This window comes from Helicoverpa zea, chromosome 11, assembly GCF_022581195.2.
Source record: "Helicoverpa zea isolate HzStark_Cry1AcR chromosome 11, ilHelZeax1.1, whole genome shotgun sequence".
Taxonomy (NCBI): Eukaryota; Metazoa; Arthropoda; class Insecta; order Lepidoptera; family Noctuidae; genus Helicoverpa; species Helicoverpa zea.
The window spans coordinates 7141810-7160320 of record NC_061462.1 but is presented as its reverse complement, the minus strand read 5'-3'; the positions used below and the strand labels follow the sequence as shown (position 1 = coordinate 7160320).

At 37.8% G+C, this 18511-nt stretch overlaps 4 protein-coding genes across 6 annotated transcripts; 2 read left to right on the top strand and 2 right to left on the bottom strand.

The window, feature by feature from the left end:
- Window positions 1–21: 21 nt before the first annotated feature.
- Window positions 22–3837, top strand: LOC124634401 (TAF5-like RNA polymerase II p300/CBP-associated factor-associated factor 65 kDa subunit 5L). 2 transcript variants are annotated; one of them, XM_047169973.1, is made up of 12 exons: window positions 22–249; window positions 332–486; window positions 588–962; window positions 1048–1195; window positions 1637–1715; window positions 1799–1925; window positions 2013–2192; window positions 2280–2432; window positions 2512–2656; window positions 2992–3160; window positions 3349–3580; window positions 3656–3837. In XM_047169973.1, exons 1-12 carry the CDS (start codon window positions 172–174, stop codon window positions 3765–3767), a joined length of 1953 nt encoding a protein of 650 aa, XP_047025929.1. In that variant the 5' UTR covers window positions 22–171; the 3' UTR covers window positions 3768–3837. The 2 variants fall into 2 exon arrangements, with proteins under 2 accessions (XP_047025929.1, XP_047025928.1); XM_047169972.1 differs by having other exon boundaries at window positions 1787–1925.
- LOC124634402 (DNA polymerase delta subunit 3-like) lies at window positions 3775–5412 on the bottom strand. Its single transcript, XM_047169974.1, has one exon. It carries the CDS (start codon window positions 5269–5271, stop codon window positions 3928–3930), a length of 1344 nt encoding a protein of 447 aa, XP_047025930.1. The 5' UTR covers window positions 5272–5412; the 3' UTR covers window positions 3775–3927.
- A 274-nt stretch (window positions 5413–5686) lies between these two features.
- Window positions 5687–14363, top strand: LOC124634404 (LIM and senescent cell antigen-like-containing domain protein 2). Of its 2 annotated transcripts, XM_047169976.1 has the most exons (9): window positions 5687–5857; window positions 6021–6082; window positions 6858–6971; window positions 7045–7157; window positions 7672–7864; window positions 8022–8163; window positions 8330–8446; window positions 8535–8676; window positions 13697–14363. In XM_047169976.1, the coding sequence occupies exons 2-9, from the start codon at window positions 6075–6077 to the stop codon at window positions 13885–13887; spliced, it is 1020 nt and encodes a 339-aa protein (XP_047025932.1). In that variant the 5' UTR covers window positions 5687–5857; window positions 6021–6074; the 3' UTR covers window positions 13888–14363. The 2 variants fall into 2 exon arrangements, with proteins under 2 accessions (XP_047025932.1, XP_047025933.1); XM_047169977.1 differs by lacking the exon at window positions 6021–6082.
- Window positions 14364–14776: 413 nt separating this feature from the next.
- On the bottom strand, window positions 14777–18276 carry LOC124634403 (ATPase H(+)-transporting accessory protein 2-like). The gene is made up of 8 exons (XM_047169975.1): window positions 18125–18276; window positions 17920–18050; window positions 17517–17615; window positions 17154–17297; window positions 16928–17074; window positions 16361–16490; window positions 16027–16208; window positions 14777–15706 (listed from the first exon to the last, which is right to left on the bottom strand). Exons 1-8 carry the CDS (start codon window positions 18174–18176, stop codon window positions 15524–15526), a joined length of 1068 nt encoding a protein of 355 aa, XP_047025931.1. The 5' UTR covers window positions 18177–18276; the 3' UTR covers window positions 14777–15523.
- Between the last annotated feature and the right edge of the window lie 235 nt (window positions 18277–18511).

Below are 18511 nucleotides of genomic sequence, written 5' to 3'. Positions count from 1 at the left end.
AAGTGACAACTGACAGGAGAAGTATCTGTTCAACCAACAAGCATTTCTGCGACCGAGTTGTTGTGTTATTGTGATTTCTTTATTTATCAACTCTTGATTATTTGTGAATGACAAATTTAAGAAATCAGCTGTTGTTTTGGTTATTTATTAATACCAATAATTTTAAAACTGATGTCTTTAATGAAAAAGACTAGAAATGATGCAATTAAAGCTGCGGTCACATCCTACTTAGAACGTCGAAACTATCCTGTAAGTTTAACTTACAATCTCAATAAGTTCTGTTTACAAAAGTGATTTAATTTAATACTTATAAATGTTTTCTTGCTTTCAGGACATAGACGTGTTTAATAATAATAATAATCTGAGCAGAAGTGCTGATCAAATGGCTGTAGCAACGATTGTTCAATGTGAAGCAAGTCGAGCTAATTCAATCTTATTTTCATGCATTAACAATGATTCTGGTCAATACGACTTACAGTATTCAAGGTAAGCTCGTTTATCGTAAAATAAATTAAGATATCCTTCATTGTAACAGAAATGAAGGTATCTTTGGTATAAATAAAATAATTTTTCATGTTTGCTTTTAGGTTTGTCAACTTTATTAAAGAAATAAAACAAGAAAAGGTAAAAAATGAGCTTCTTGGATTATTATGTCCTTTACTCTGCCACTTATACCTAGAGATGTTAAGAGGAGGTCATGGTGGGCCTGCGCAAATGTTTCTTAAGAGACATTCTGCCACATTACCACAAAAAGATTTATCGTATCATCAGCCAATTGATGGTAACCTACCGTCAGCATTGTACAGGCCAAACAGCTTGGAGCAGTTGTTCAATTCCCTACAAAATGGCACAATCGACAATGAAACACCTGAGAAGGATTATATGAATCAAATACTCGATGATATTGGATCAATTTACACATTGCAGGAGGTTGAAACTCGACCATCCATTGCCGCTTTCAGGTAACAAATAAAAAAAGCATTTCATGATGGAAAAAGCTACTTCAATAAATTAAGTTGTGTTATATACTTGCTATAATTTTTTCAGGTCCTGTAAATATGATATTAGTTTGTCCCAAGATGCATTGAATATGTTAAAAGCTTATCTAGCTAAACATGGACATGTTCTCCTAATACAAGTTCTACAAACATGGTTCCATATTGACATTAATAATGACCCAGATAAAAAGAATTCTGTAAGTACCTATACTATCACATTACAAATCAAAGAAAACTGAGGCGATACACTCAAAAAAAAATGAACAGATTTTATCTATAGGTAGATGCAAAGCCATGGCAGGTCACATGAGACATACTGTTTCAGGAAGCCCCTTGGTACTGTAGTGACTTGATAAAGACTTGAGCATTTTCAAAAGTGTTAGCTTTAAGATTTAGGGTCAATCCCCACTCAAAGAGCAGCGGCCGTAAATGCAAGTGATTGAGCGCGAGCGCGGCGGGTCGCGCGGCGCCGCGCCGCGCTCTTACATTGTCCGTGCTCTTACGGCCGCTGCCGACCGTTGCTCTTTCAGTGGGGATTCACCCTTAAGCTTGAGTTAATTTATCCACCACTAATTTCTCAGGACACTGTTTCTTGTTAAGCAAATATGAATAAAATCTAACAGATTTAAAATTTACAGGAAGATGACGAAGAAGAAATGGATGACGAAATCAGTGTCACTGGAACTAATTCTGAAGAAAAAATTATAGATACAAATGGTACAGTCTAAGATAATTACTGTTGCTTTATAGATACTGCGGTGCATAGCGATGCATTAAAAACTTTTTAGATATTTTTGCAGAATGTAATGGACATGCAGAATATATAAGTATTGATAAAGAGCTAATGGAACTTCAAGAAGCAATCAAAGGGGTCAGAGAATCAACAGCTCCTTTGAAGTTGTACAAAATAGCAGCTCCAGATACTAAGTAAGTATTATATAAAAAACATTGGTTGTAATTGAAATCACAACAAATAGATGGCACAAACACTCATATCATGTTTTTTCTTTTCAGTTTAATTTGTGCAAAAACAGATGAGTACTGTAATATGTTATGTGGAGGATTCAGTAATTCTGAGATCAGATTGTGGGACCTTGGACAAAACAATATAAATAGACGTGTCAATCGAAATATTTCTGAAGTTGAACTAGCATGTTTTGTACCACATGAGCTAGTCCCTGATGATAACACCTTGTAAGTTAGAAAAATATATTCAAAATAGATTTTACATAAAATGAAACAAAGTCTTAACTATGTTTATTCATTTATTTTTACTTTTAGACAAATAGGTGCAGGAGTACCTTTGAGAGGACACTCTGGACCAATTCAAGCTGTCAGTGTTCTCCCAAGAGAAGAATTGGTGGTATCAGCTTCTCAAGACAACACTATTCGAGCATGGAGGCTGACTGATTATTCCTGTGCTGCAATTTATAGGTTCATTAAACATTCTTCTCTGCATGAAAGTTTCTAAGTTTAATGTTAAAACCTTATTATATATGCTATGTAATTACAGAGGTCATAACTACCCAATATGGTGTATGGATGTCTCGAAGAGTGGACTGTTTGTTACTGGCTCGCACGACAGGACTGCAAAGCTGTGGTCTCTTAGTAGAACGTTTCCAATTCGGATATTTGTTGGTCACATGTCTGAGGTCACAGTAAGTATTAACTTAAAACAGTTCAGTTTGATGCTATTTTATTATTTCATTTAAAGCCTATTTATATCCATTTATTTACATTATTTATATCATTTACATGTTAATTATTATTTGTTTTAATTTTTTATTTAAAAAATGGATCCCATATGGGTATACGCCTCCTCCATCTTCTTCCATTTTTCTCTATTAAGGGCAACAGTCTGCCAACTGGATGCTTTTTTACTCAGGTTAAATTCACATTGACTTTCAAAAACTGGGTAGAAACTAGAAACTTCTAATAAAGAAATTCTTCATTATACATACTTACATGTCATTCTTTTTTATTTCTTTTTCAGTGTGTAAAATTTCACCCAAATGAAGCATATATAGCAACTGGTGGTGCTGACCGTACGGTTCGCTTATGGATGGTATCAGACGCTCGATTGGTGCGGATCCTGTGCGGACACCGCGGGGTCGTTCGGACGCTCGCCTTCTCTCCCTCTGGGGCTCATTTAGCTAGTGCTGGTACTGTTTTTGTATATTACTAGCTGACCAAACAAACTTCGTATCGTTTAAACCTTCCTTACACCTCTACAAACATTTAAAAACCAAAAAAAGCCAAATCGGCCCAGCCACTCTTGAATAGCAATTCAATTTTATATAGGTATAAGATAAGATTATGTTAATTGACTTTCAATTTTTATTTGTTCAAGGAGATGACAAGAAAATCAAAGTGTGGGATTTAGCAGCGTGCACCTGTATTCATGAGTATAGAGGTCATCATGGAAAAGTTACTGCATTGGATTGGTCATCTGTTGGGAAACCTAGCTTGACAAATAGGGTTTTGTCAGATCCCAGTGACCCATTGGTCGATAATTCTCTTCTGTGCTCAGCTGGCATGGATGGCATTGTCAAAATTATGTCGGATTGTAACTCTAAGTCCAAGTAAGTTTTGTTTTTATGAAATTAAATTTAGGCAACTAGAGCCTTTATTTACTAATTAAATTACTTTTTTAACAGGCAAGTATCGAGCCAAGATGTCCAGTCTTCGACCTACAACACGAAATGTTCATATCTAGTAGATGTGCAAGTACATCCAGATTGGGTTGTGGCTATTGGTACCAAAAGATAAATTCAAATACTCTGGAAATGTGATTTTAATGAAAAATAATGTTACAACAATAAAATTCAAACATACTTAATTGAGTTTGTTTTTACTCCACAAACATAAAATGAGTGAACAGTTAATATACATGATTCTGTTTAAGGCACACCATTTTATTATATTTATTTTAAGCCTTCTTGAAAAAACTGTTAATTGTCTGCTGTTTTCCTTTCTGTGGTGGTGATATTTTCTTTTTCTTGGTTTTACTCTCTGGTGGTGATGATTCAGTTTTGATTGATTTAACTTGCTCAGAGTTTTCTTTAGCATGTAAAACAGGTGCTTTAACTTGAATCCCATTTTCTTTAACTTGGTTGGAATTCTCTTTTGCTTCATCCTCATTTTCTGAGCAACTTTCATAAACTTCTTCTTTCTTTGTCAAAATATAACCATCCTCATCAGTATAAGTTTTATCCACAATCTTTCTCCTCTTTTTAGGGTTTACTATACCAGAGGTAATTTTAACTGTATTTACGGTTGGTGTTGGAGGTATTTCATCTTCAGAGTCTTGATCAACATCCATTTCATTTTTGAAAGGATCATTATCCTCAGTTTCACTCTCACTATCTGACACGTGTAAAAGTCTTTTACGTTTTTTATCTACTTTGGCATTCTTTTTGATCTGAGTAAGAGCTTTGTTACTGTTTATTTTATCTTTCCCATTCTTTGCTGAAGTATTTTTTCCTGCTGTGGTTGGTGATATTTTAGTTTCAACAGTTTTTGCTTCAGTTTCTACATCCTTCTCTACTTTAATCTCAGATTCCTGAACTTTAAGTTTCTTAGCTTTATCTCCATTAACTTTACTGAAGAATCCAGCAATTCCTTTTGAAGCTGTTTTATTGTTAGGTTTACTATTAGGTGCTTTGTTGTTTGACATATCTTTTCTTGGTGAGGGGATTTCTGATTTTATATTGGGCTCCATTTTAACTTCAGGTTCCTTTTTAAGTGTATCATGTTTACTGGCCTCTTTAACTACGCTCTTAGAGTTCTGTCTTATGTTTGCTGTTTTCGGTTCATTAAAAACTGGAAGATTTTTGGATTTCAAATTTCCTATTTCATCATCTGTCCGTTTAGTACAAGCATTAGCCCTTATTAATCCAGTACATAAAGTGAGATCTTCAAATTTGTTCACAGCAGTCAACGCAACGTTATCAACGGAGTTGGGGCCTCGACTAACGCAATAAACATGCTGATAAAATATAATTTTGAATGTTTTCTTGAGTGCGTCTAAGTCTTCTTCAGGACATACAGTTAGGCATCCACTGTTGTCATTTAATAATCCAGAAATGATATACGATACGCTCAAGACAGTTTCTGGATATGCTTTTCTAAGATCTTCAACTGTTTGAGATAGTAAAGATTTTGCTTCGTTCACGTGAATACATAGCTCCTTGCTTATAGAAATATAGGTAACTAACTTTTGCTCATCTAATATCAATTCCTTTACAGCTTTCAAATTAGCTTTATCTTCCATTGTAACGTTCTGTGGTGATAAAATATCGTTTTGAGAGTTTGACAGAATTCAGAATTGCAAGAAATTCAACAATCCTTTTGGCGCAATTCCTTCAGTTGGATTTGACAGTTGTATGTATTGTTGGTTTGACAGAAATGACAGGAGCTCGTAGCCACAGATGAATATTATGTAGCAAGCTCTCGTAGGCAGTATTGCTATACACAGGATCAATAACTTAACATTTATTTGAAGCCAAAACTCGGAACTATTTGATCTGATAATCAACCATCTCCCTTAGACCGTGTTCTTCGTTTGTAACGAGGTTACAATTTGCCTTTTGATTATAATTGTAGAGCAATTATTATTCACGAACAGAATTATTCACTCCATACTTGCCAAAAAGTTCTTGGCACAATGAATCACATCTGTCAGATTATTTGTCAGACATTGTCAATTTGTCATTCATCTGATTCATCACCAAAATACTCCTTTCAGAGAATTGTTTCTGTTTTATGTGGAGTGCGTGAATCGTTGATTAAAACTTAATTATAATGTTCTAACAAATTAATTAAGAACAAAAGTATTAAATTCTGTGAAGCCCAACTACGTAAGTAAACATTTTCTTTGATTAATGTGTGGCTTCAACTATTTTTGACAGCATTACATCACTTCTATTTGTATCAATCTATTGGGATACTTGGAAATCGTAAAGTTAGAGATCAGGTAAAGGGTTGAGGTTTTTTTATTCACACAATTCTTCTTTTTGACAGAACGTATATTGAAGAACAAGTGTTATTTTACGTAGTAAACAGTAGACGGCGAAAATGCCAGGGTAAGCTGCATCTGAGATAGTGGGACGTGGGAGTGGTTAACCTACTTGTATTAATTGCTCATAACAGGCACCTCCATATATGTATATCATCAATGATGTTATATGTTCATAAGGGAACAGCACAGCACAATAATAAACTTAATATTCAGGCTTCTAATGTAATTCAGGCTTTCCATAATGTAGTAGCTAAATACATCTATAGATTTTATTAAAATAATCCTACAACTACATGGATTAAAATTTGTCTTGTTACTTCAAATAGTTTAATGAGCATGATTATATAGAAATTACAGTGTGACAATAGTAAAACAATTGTAATCATTCACAAGATATCTAAGCAGTTTTGTATACAAAACATACCATTTCTGAATGTCAAATTAATGTCTTCATTTATCATACTAAAATATGGAGATTGTCCATACCTAAATTTTCATGCAAACAATCAACAAGCTTAAAATGCCTAAATAACACACATTTAATAAAAATTTACCTGTTGCATCACCAGGAAAATACTGCCTTTTAACCATTACAAACAAAATAACTATGATCTTAGTAATAACCTTACCTTGTACCTGTTCCACTTTATCTAGAGAATATTTAAAAAGAAAAAAAATCTATAAAATCCTTGAAATTGCTAGTCTTCATAAATTTAATTATGTACTAAAGCAAAACTTTACTAAATAAAAATGTAAAAAAATAAGAGAAAAGTGAAGCAGGTCTACAATTTAAGTCTAATAAGAGTGTTCAATAAATTAATTCTTGTGTTTGTTTATAGATTAGCAACAATGTCGCTGGACAACATGTTCTGTACCCGCTGTGGGGATGGCTTTGAGGCTAATGAAAAGATTGTGAACTCCAATGGAGAACTATGGCATACCAACTGCTTTGTGTAAGTTCCTTAAAGTACACTTACAAAATTGAAATACTGTGTACATGTATAAACAAATATGTTTACTTCACAGGTGTGCCCAATGTTTCCGTGTCTTTCCTGAGGGTATTTTTTACGAGTTTGAAGGCCGCAAATACTGCGAGCGCGATTTCCAAGTGCTGTTCGCTCCTTGTTGCGGAAAATGCGGTATTTATTAGTCACATTACTTATAATAATTGTCCTTGTTTAAAGTTTTGATGCGAGGCTGGCAAATGATCATCACTTTACCAGAATCTTTCCTACCTACATGCCATTTCTTGTGTGAAATCATCAAATGTCATCACCCCTTCCACTGTGGTTGCAACATGAGGTAGTGTCAGACTCTTACTGACTAAAACCCACCATTTTTCTTCTGGAGCCGTTCAGTCCTGCCGGCAGTAATTCTTTTGACTCTGCAGCCCCAACAGGCTTCGGCATACCTTCTTTGCATGCAATGTGAAAGATTGCATTATAACTTTATTCACAAGTAAAGATTATTCATGAATTGGTACACTCCAATGAAAATAACACAATAAAGTTGTAAGTAAAATTACAATGTAACAAATTTATTTTAGGTTTATCCATGAATCATTCATTGTTCTACAAGAAAATGGACCTAATATGTTATTCCCCATAGTTCATCAATACTCCAGGAAACTTGTTGATTTTTCCGTAATTTCAGGCGAATTTGTGATTGGTCGCGTGATCAAAGCGATGAACGCCAACTGGCATCCAGCATGCTTCCGTTGTGAGGAATGTAATGTAGAACTGGCAGATGCAGGCTTTATTAAAAACGGTGGGCGCGCATTGTGCCACACCTGTAACGCGCGTATTAAGGCCGATGGATTGCTCAACTACATGTGCCATAAGTGCCAGTAAGTAAATTTTAAAGTTTTAGTATTAAACCCCACCATTACCTCCGCTGACTGCCCTTGCCTATATTTTTTAAATTTAGAGTTGGCACAGCTAATCCTTTCTTACCGTGATCATCTCAATCCTCAATCCTGATGTATTTCTTAATTTTCATTATAGTGGAGTTATTGACGGTGAGCCATTGCGTTACCGGGGCGAGGTATACCACGGATACCACTTCACTTGCGCCACGTGCGGTGTTGAGCTCGATCATACCGCTAGGGAGGTCAAGCACCGCCCAGGATATGCTGCCAATGATGTGGTAAGACTTTTTATTAAAATTATCATAGATTTTGGTAGCAGGCCTACATAATATAAACAGCTGAAATAAAAAAAAGGCCTACATAAGATGCTAACTGACAAGATCTGTAATATCACGCATTAAACAACTATTCGCTCCTTAAAATTCGGTCTTTTCTTGTTTTCAGAACAACCTCTTCTGCCTTCGTTGCCATGATAAAATGGGCATCCCTATTTGTGGCGCTTGCCGTCGTCCAATTGAAGAGAGGATTGTTACTGCCCTTGGAAAACATTGGCATGTTGAGGTTTGTATAATGAGTTACTAGCTGCATTAAATTCTATTGTTAATTTTTAGGGTGAGCAAAATAATAAAATCTGAATTTCCTCTTTCAGCACTTTGTGTGTGCCAAATGTGAAAAGCCATTCCATGGCCATCGCCACTACGAAAAGAAGGGCCTTGCCTATTGCGAACAGCATTATCATCAATTATTCGGAAACTTGTGTTATGTGTGCAACCAAGTGATTGCTGGCGATGGTAAGTCAAAGGACCATGGGCAAAAATGTATGAAGCCTGGGCTCACCCACCAACAGAGATGAGACCACTTTGAATATACTTGTAAAGCACTAAATATAAAGATTTAAACTCATTTTTGCGAAGAATCCACGGGGTTATTTTGCTATAAATATTTTTCTCCGACCATAAATAAACTAATATTCTGCAAAAAGTAGTGCTGTTATGGCATTGTAGGTTTAGAAGTCAGTGTCTAATGGATGTTCTTGAGTTTATACGCCACCGACTTCTATGCCGATGCACCTAAGAATAGTTTTTTTTTGCTTTTCAGTGTTTTTGGGAGTCGGTTTTATTTGTTTGTAAAAAGTTTTTTTATTTTTGGCTTTTCAGTGACAAGCATAGTTGTCACTATCCGCATTTGTGGAAAGTTCCCATCAATACGAATAATATAAGCCCAAACACGAGGTAGTTTAATATGTAAGTTGTCGAGTTCCCTCGACCTTCTCCGGTCTCCATCACCAGGTCAGCTCCAAACCTTCACTGTTGCATAGTGTTATCAGAAGTACACCTCATTGTCAAGTTTTTAACCTATGCACGCCTACAATTTTCGAAAGTTACCCTCGATTTCTCAGGGGTTCCATCATCAGATCCTGACCTGGTGATTATGAGGTGGTCCCATAATCCTAGCATAATCAAATCCTGCGAATTAGGTTTTATGTCATGAACAACCAAGCGCACTACGACTCCTAACAATTGTCCTTTTCTACAAAACCTATTTAAGTGCATATCTTTTTTTTGCCATGGAATTGAAGGTAGTGCCCATAGTAACAATTTTAGTACAAACACGGCATATGCTATAACTCTGTTGGACAATGAGCCCAATTTGACTCATGGTCCTTTATATACAGATATTATTCATTTTGGTATTTATTTATTTTCCAGCATATAATTTACATTTTTAAATATTAAATATAAAAATAAAAAACATTTAAAAATATAAAAAATAGGTTGCCACCGATATCGGGCACAGGGTCCAAGGTACCGGTGGTTAGGGTCCCAGAGACAGAAACCTCCTCACAATACGTGCCGTATCAAGGAGTACTGCCTTCTGAATCAGTCCCTTGATCCAGCCGCCCAACGAGAGCCTCCTGAGGTGTTCGTCGAGGCTCTTGGCTATTAAACCATTGGCCGTAACGACAATCGGCACAACAACAGCCGTGTCGACACTCCACATGGCGACAACCTCGTGCGCTAAGTCGAGATACTTTATTTGTTTCTCTTTCTCAGCTTTCACAAGGTTCTCGTCATGCGGAACGGCGACATCGACTATCATCGCGCGGCGCGCTGATCGATCTATCACCACAATATCAGGCTTATTGGCTACAATAGTCCTGTCAGTGATGATAGATCGATCCCAGTACAACGTGATATGGTCCTTTTCGAGAACTGGGTCGGGCGCATACTTGTAGTACGGTACCTCAAGGTCTACAAGGTTGTATTGCAGAGCAAGCTGCTGGTGGATAATCTTGGCCACTTGGTTATGTCTGTGCAAATATTCACCATTAGCCAAACGAGAACAACCAGATATAATATGTCTGATAGACTCACCCGGATGGTGACATGCCCGACATATGTCAACCGTCCCGTCTTTCACGATATATCTCCGGTAGTTATTCGTAAGGATAACTTCGTCCATAATTGCACATACAAACCCTTCGGTTTCTCCAAACAAGTCACCGAAGCGTAGCCAAGATACGGACGCATTGAAGTCTACATCGGGGCCATGAAGAGCCCCGAAGAAGCGTCCGTGTAGCTGTTTGCTCTGCCATACCTCCTTGCGATCATGGGTAGTTAGTACCACAGGTCTGCGCCAGTTCTCATTTGCCAACGATAGCGGGGTGAGTCCTTTGTCCACTGCTACCATATCACGATGCATACCCACGTCGCTTTTGAGAAGATATTCTCTGAGACTGCACACCTCACGGTTGTGGAGCGTCTTTGCATTTAAAAAGCCTCGGCCTCCACATTTCCGTGGGATGTACAGTCTCATCACCGACGATCGTGGGTGATGCATTCGTTCTGCGGTCAGCAGTGTGCGGACTCTCCTATCCAAGGCATCCAATTCAGTTTGAGTCCATTTGAGTATGCCGAAGGAGTACATCAGGACTGGCATGACCCAACCATTATAGGCGCGAACCTTGTTGCCGCCTGATAAGGAACTTTTTAGGACCTTATTCAGGCGGCCAAAGAAACGCTCCCGTAATGACTGTTTCATGACAGCCACATTGATGCCTAACCCCTCCGCCATACCCAAGTATTTATATGTATCGTTTGCGGAGAGTGATCTCAGGTTTATGGAATCTGAGAGTTGTACTCCCTCAGATTCCACAATTCCCCCTCGCTTTACATGCATGACTGCACATTTGTCCACACCGAACTCCATCCTGATGCAACTACTGAAATTTTCAGTGATCTTCAGTAGCTTCATCAGCTGCAGTTCTGTAGTGGCAAACAGTTTCAGATCATCCATATAAAGCAAATGGGATATAACCTGACCCCCTCTCCGCAAAGGATAGCCCAGCCCCGAACCCTCTAGCAATGTGCTCAAAGGGTTCAAGGCCAGGCAAAACCAAAGTGGACTCAAACTGTCACCCTGGAATATTCCCCGCTCGATCTTAATAGGATCGCCGGTCCCTTCAATTTGTCTACATCCTGGATAGTGAAGAACCGTTCTCCATTGCTCCATACATGACGCAAGAAAGGCGCGTAGAGTTGTATTTATTTTATACAACTCCAGTACCCTCCTAAGCCATGCATGGGGGACCGAGTCGTAGGCCTTCTTATAGTCTATCCAACATGTCGACAAATTCTTTCGGGATCGTCGAACCTGTTGGCTGATGACCATATCAGTGAGGAGCAGCTCCTTAGTAGCACGGGACCCCTTCTTACATCCATTTTGAGAAACTGACATAATTGAATATTTTTCAATATGTTGGTTTATTTTTAATCTCAAAATAGATGTAAGAAGTTTATAGACCGTCGGTAAACAAGTGATCGGTCTATAATTTTTGGGTTCCGCGGTACTGCCTGATTTATGGAGCAGATGGGTAACTCCTGTTGTTAGAAACTGTGGGAGCGACCCGGCTTCTAAGGATGACTGAAACTGTGATGCTAAACAGGGGTGTGAACTTTGCAGCCACTTTAACCAGAAATTGTGCAGTCCATCCGGTCCTGGTGATTTCCAGTTTTGCATCGGACGAACTGCACAGGCTACGTCGGAGGAGGTAATATTGACCTCCTCCATTTCTGGTATTTGTTCACACTTCCGTTCAACATCACGTGTCCAGTCACCCTCCTCGTGAAATACGGGCGTCGACCAGAGGTTGCGCCAAAACGTGTTTGTGGCATCATCATCCGGCCGGCTCCCGTCCATCACGTATTGCTCAGGTCGCTCCCAAGTTCTATATACCCATCTTTGATCACTCTGGAACATACGATTCTGGGTGTAACGTTCTACCCGTCGTTTATACCTTCGAATACGGCTAGCCCATGCACAGACTTTTTGCTTCAGGAAGTCGATGCGCTCCGCGATACGCGGCATATATTCATGAGGACTGAGTCCAGTCCCCATGAATGCACGTCTCACAAAGCGCATCACCCGTGGTCGGGTATTACCCTCCCTGAAGCAATATAGTTTGCCGATGAGTACTCTGGCCCCCTCGATACGACGCTCAATCCTGCACTGCCAAGCTGGTACCGCTGATTTTGGTCGTGTAGCTCTGTTACTGTCAGGGAATTTGACATTAGCTACACGACATGCCGCAACAGCCGCGCAATACATAATTGAGTGTGTATCAAGGAGGTCTTCGCTGTTTTCAAAATATTTTTCCAACAGCGAATCCAGAGCACACACCAACGCCCTATTCTGTCTGTGCATAGGCAAGCGAGGTAGTCGCGGTCGGTTTTCGACGGGTGAGTACCTAAATTCCTGAATCGCATCCTCCAGAGCACTCCTCACACGTTCGTTGCACTGAGTACTTACCGTTACAACCCTATTGTCCTCATCCCGTTCAACGAGATTGGACCGCGGCGTGACTCCGCCTGAAGGTGGCGGTGGCACCGCGGCCTGTGACGAGGTGGTGACCATAGGGCTGCTCAGCATCTCTAAGCGCAGCCGATCAAGTGCGGCGTCGTCCAGTCTGTGATTGCGCTGGATAACCCGCACCTGATCCGACAGTCGTTGGGCCGATACGTTGACGGCTGGCTCAAGCACCTGGGACAGAGACAGCATCCTATCACGGTACGCAGTGAGGTTAGTTCCTCCCTCTGTGGACCCGTAGTATGCGCGCATGACGTTCTCATTCATTTTCTGAGTCCATCTCATGCGCTGCACACAACCACCGGTAGCGGGGACCCTGCTAGGGACCTGATGGTCCCCCGATCCCAAGCCCGTCGGTGGCCGGCGTCTCCCCTGCCGACGTACAGGTGGTGGCGACGTCGGCGGAGAGAAGTACTCGTCGCTCGAGCTCGACGCAGCTGCAGCCGCCGGTATCACTGGTGGTCCGGGGTCCGGCGGCGGCGAGGCGGAGCTGAGCGACGATCCCGGAGGTGGTAGTCGTGCGCGTAGGCGGGCCGCTCTCGTCAACATTATTAGTTTTCTCTCACATAGCCGATGCACATTGCTGATTTTTTAAAGAGTTTCTTGTCGTCTTTCTCGTTTCTCATTTTAGTCGTGTTACTATTTTCCTTTTTTTTTTTGGGTATTTCAATACATTATGTATAAAATATATATGTAAATTATTAATTTTTATTGAAAAGATTAATAATTATTATTATTATTCATTTTATTCTTAGCAATTCTTATTTCTCTTACCGAATTTATAAATTTATGTGAATTGATGCTGAATGAAACTTGGCACATAACGGTTTATTCAGGAAGCGATAACTTTTTATCAATAATTTTATTACTAAATAATCTGTTCAAAGTAAAAATTCCAAACAAACGAAGTCTTGAGCAAAATCTAGGTTAATTATTTTTTTCCAGTGTTCACGGCTCTGAACAAAGCTTGGTGTGTGCACCACTTCGCGTGCTCCGTGTGTGACGCAGCATTGAGCACGAGGAGCAAGTTCTACGAGTACGACGAGCGCCCCGCCTGCCGCCGCTGCTACGAGAAGTTCCCCGCCGAGTTGCGACGAAGACTCCGTCGTGCGCATCATTACACCATCCGACGTTGAATCCGCCTTTATAAAGCAAATTCAACAAGATCAAAAAATCTTAATATAAAAGAAACTAATTTTAAATATTATACTGCCATTACTTTTGAATCTACAATTACGTAATTAATTTCTTAAACACAATCTGTGTCGATTAATGCAGACCCAAAGAAGTACAAAATTCATTCCCATTTTTGAAGCAGTTATTGCGTTTATTAACAAATGTTTGTTTTAATTTTGGATTAGGATCTTGTCGTGCTTTAGGAACACGCATAGTTTAAAGAACTAATTAATTTAATATTGTGCCTTAAAATATAACGTGCCTAGATTAAAGTGAGTAGATGAATTATTATATTGATCTAATTATTTTATTTAAGTAAAATATAATCATGTACTAACTTAGAAGATAAAAATATATGTAGTTAACTCTATGATAATTTAATATTTTTATAATACTTAAATAATAAATCAATACAATATAACAATTTCTAATAAGTGTATGTGGTTTTATTTTATGAAAGTTATTTTTAGGTCGTAGGTGTAAAAAAATATTGAGTGTTTATTCTAGTCTATGGTTCAAATCATAGCCCAGTTTGAAATAATCAAACTATGAAGAGACCTTGATATTGGTTCTACAGCTACAGCAGTGTGAACAGGCACTTAGCAACTTGAGAGTTGACCTTGTTAGACTACCTGATTATTATGATTATGTAAGAATTAGGTGCTTTAGGGTCGCAGTACGCAACTACGTATATATTCGCGGAAAAGGGTCGTCACCCTTAGTGTTATTTGTATGAAACTCCCACTAATCGAAATCTGCGATGCCCCCTAGTCGCAGGAAAGAGCATTCATAAACAAAACATTCCTTGTTCCTATATAATAATGGAGAAATGAAATAAAATCGAACTGGTTCAAGGAATGTATTTTATTTCGACCAAATCGTGATGGCATTCTACACTTTTAACTCACACAGAACAATGCTAAAGATATATTTTTTTAAGCTTAATTTATTAAAAAGAGTGCGAGTGTATAGGTATTAACGTTTATTTACACAATCGGTTTATAGAATACAATCACACAATTACAATTGAACTTACATTTATTTCCGAACAATTATTTTAATTATAAATAACAGCAATATATCCCACACAGCCATTGACTGATACTGTGTTTGACATGCACACTCGGCAAAAAGCAATACAGCTTGGTTTTCGCGCAAGAAAATAGGCGAAATCTTGGGAGAATATTTTCAACTCATTTTACGTACCAGGAATGTAAACCAAGCTACTCAATAATACCGGATGGAAACCGGCTTGTATAAAATACAATTTATGCAGAGATTAATCCATGATATGATACGAAAAACTTGCGTATATGGTACTTTTACTTAGGCTAGGTATGCATTTATATAATTTAATTTGTAAATAAATAACAATGGTTTGGTATTCAACAAATGATTCATTTATAACTAAAATAACACTATATAAAACATTATTTACTTGTTATGTTACATAATTACAGAATGACCAATAAACAAAATTATGTACAATATTGAAATAATTTTTGATGGAACATTCGATTTTTTGGTTCCATGACATTGATAAACTGGATTTTCTAATACAATACTGCTATGAACTTTTAACACAGAGTAAAGGATTTAATTATCCTTCTTCATTCTTGTGCTAGTCATTCTGTAGATGATGGAGTCCCTGCCTGGGTCCATGTCAGCCAGAGCATAGACAATAGCAATGAGGCTGAAAGCCATTACAACCACAAACCAAAGAATGATGTTGAAGATTGCAGGGTAGTCAGCATTGTAGCCATCATCAGTGTCGTTATTCTGAAATGAAATAAAATCATTGATTGACAAAAGAAACTATAGATTATTTTTATCTTTCACAATTAGTCAGCTGGATGCGAGAAGCCGAAAATAGATCTCAGTGGCGTGCACTTGGAGAGGCCTATGTCCAGCAGTGGACTGCGATAGGCTGATGATGATAATGAATTAGTCTTAGAAGCTGTGAAGAGTGAGTGTTCAAAGTCGATTTTTCTTATTCTTGTTTTTCAAAAGATGCTGGTTTGAAAAAAGGAGGTTCAAGTTTGACATTGAAGTCGCTTTTATTATCTGTTAAAAGTATTCTTTAATGTTTTTATTCTTACCGCCTTAAGGTCCTTAGATTGCCACTCGAAGTCTTGAGCGACAGGTTTGCCATCAGCTCCGGGGGTATCGACGGATCGGATGGGACGGCGAGTGTGAGCAACGTCCGTGGTGACAGCCGTGACCAGCACAGAGCCATCGTAAGCTGCCACGAATGCCTGGCTCAGGTCTTGGATAGCTTCGGCTGCATTAAAAAAGGTTGAATGAGTTATTATTTAGGTTTCTATAAAAATAAAAGCTTGTAAAAATGGCGACAATTATTTACCATGATGTAGCCATAAACATGATAGTATGACAGGCTCATAGAAATAAAAAATATAATAAATAAAACCTTACCTAGCAATTTTTTGGCTTCTTTAGCTTGTAGGGAGCTAGGTCCATGGTAGTCTGACAGAGCATGCAGAGAACGGAAACGGAAGTTGTAGAAATCAATAATGTTATCAGGAATAATAGCACCACTCTCAATCTGTAAACAAATAAATTGGTTTCAAGTTAAATTAAAACTACACGCACGCTACATTAATGCTCATATCTAGCATTATTTTGTGATTATTGTCTGTTACACTTTTGCTTGACTAATTTAGAGGGCTCTGGTTATGATCATATATTTTGGCCATTTTATATATTACTCATATAATAAAAAGGAGAATTTTGTTTCTTTAACTTCATGTGTTGCTAGTTAGAGAACAATAGAAAAAAAATATGTCTCGTGTGGATCCAAGCACAATCCACACACATGGCATACAAGGGGTTGAAAGCTCCAAAACAAATAAACCCATTAGAAAAATTCTTTCAATGCTGGGAACTATCATTGTCACCCAGTAACATAGACTATATTTTATCCGGATACAGTCACTGTGGGAAAAGGGCTAGTTATTGATAAATTGAATATATTATTTTTACCTTTTTAATGATAGCTCTCAAAGTAGCGAGCTCATTCATGAAATGATAGTCTTCGTCTACTGTGTACTTCAAGTGAATTAAATTCAGTTTGGGAACTTTGGGTGGCTTCACATCACCGAACGCATTCTTAAATTCCTCGGTGTTGAGCTGCAAACAAAATACGTGTATTAAATTCTGGACAGAAAATACACTAATCTATGAAATTTTAAGTTGTTTAGTTACAAACCTCATTGCTATCATATAACTTGACATTAGCGATCTTGTTTCCACCATTAGTGAAGCGCTGCTTGATCCTGTGTTTAACACCTTGGAATGTGTCTGGCTCGTACTCGTTCACAATCAGAGGGTAGGTTTTGGACTTTAATCCTGCCTGTTAATAGAAAATTAATTAATTCTTTGATGCAAATAATAGTACATAATTGCTTCTTGTTTTAGGTATAATACTTAACAAAAATTTAAAGATTAAGAAAAATATTAATAGTTTTCTTACATGTCTCATCAAAAGGATAGGTAAGGGTGTGGGTATGAATAGGTTGTAATTAACTATCAAGAGTCAATGAAGTAAGTTTGAATATATGATAACACTTACAGTTTCACCAAGGCTGGAGACACCATCAATGTAAACCTCCACAACGGCTTCCGGTGTGTTGAAGGGATCCATGACGTACATACCTTTCCATTCTGAATTCTGCAATTACGATCGATTTTATTTAATAACTTATCAAGATGTATATTTACCACCTATCTTTAAATTACTGCTATTTCTAAGTCTTGACAAAGTGAGCTAGAAAAATCCGCCTCTCAGATGTGTCATCTGACCGTAAATTCTTTACAATGTTCATTATTAATTTTAGATAAAAAAGATGGATTTGTTCAGAGTAGGTGTATTTGTTGGCCTTTTCTGGATTACTTCGGGGCGCTTATCGATATCAGAATAGCCTCAATTTATTTTCAGAGTACACAGAACGATCTTAACCCAATTCTATACATACCTCTTCGACGGAGAGTCCCAGTGCAGCTGAAAAGATCTCTTTCAGGAGACTTTCCATGGTTTTTCCTGAACCCGAGAATTTAAGGGATTCTGGACTATGAAGAACACTGAACTCTCCCCCAGCATTGGAGCCTTAAAATAAAGGAATATGATATAATGAGTGTGAACAACCATTTATACAAATGCAATATGTAAAATGTACTTACCGATTACTGATAAAACAAGAGAAACCCAAAACAGAGCCATGGCTACAGCCATTTTGTTCGGAATTATACGACGGACTCAAATGATTGTCATATGATTTCTGTATTACCATGATAAAAAAAATTCACTACCAACCAAATAACAATTACCATTTTTTAAATATTTTAGTTTAATTAAATTCCACAAATTTAAAGTATTGAATGAATGTGCAAAGCATAAATGTGCCTTGATTAATTTTCCCAAAATTGTATATACCTAGTTCATCATATTATAAGCCTAGCCTTTTCCCAACTATTCATCTTGAGAGGAGTGCCAACATTTTCCATGGAGTAACTGACTTTTCTGTAAAACTTCTCAAACCATTTTAAACTTTAGACCTCTTCCTTAAA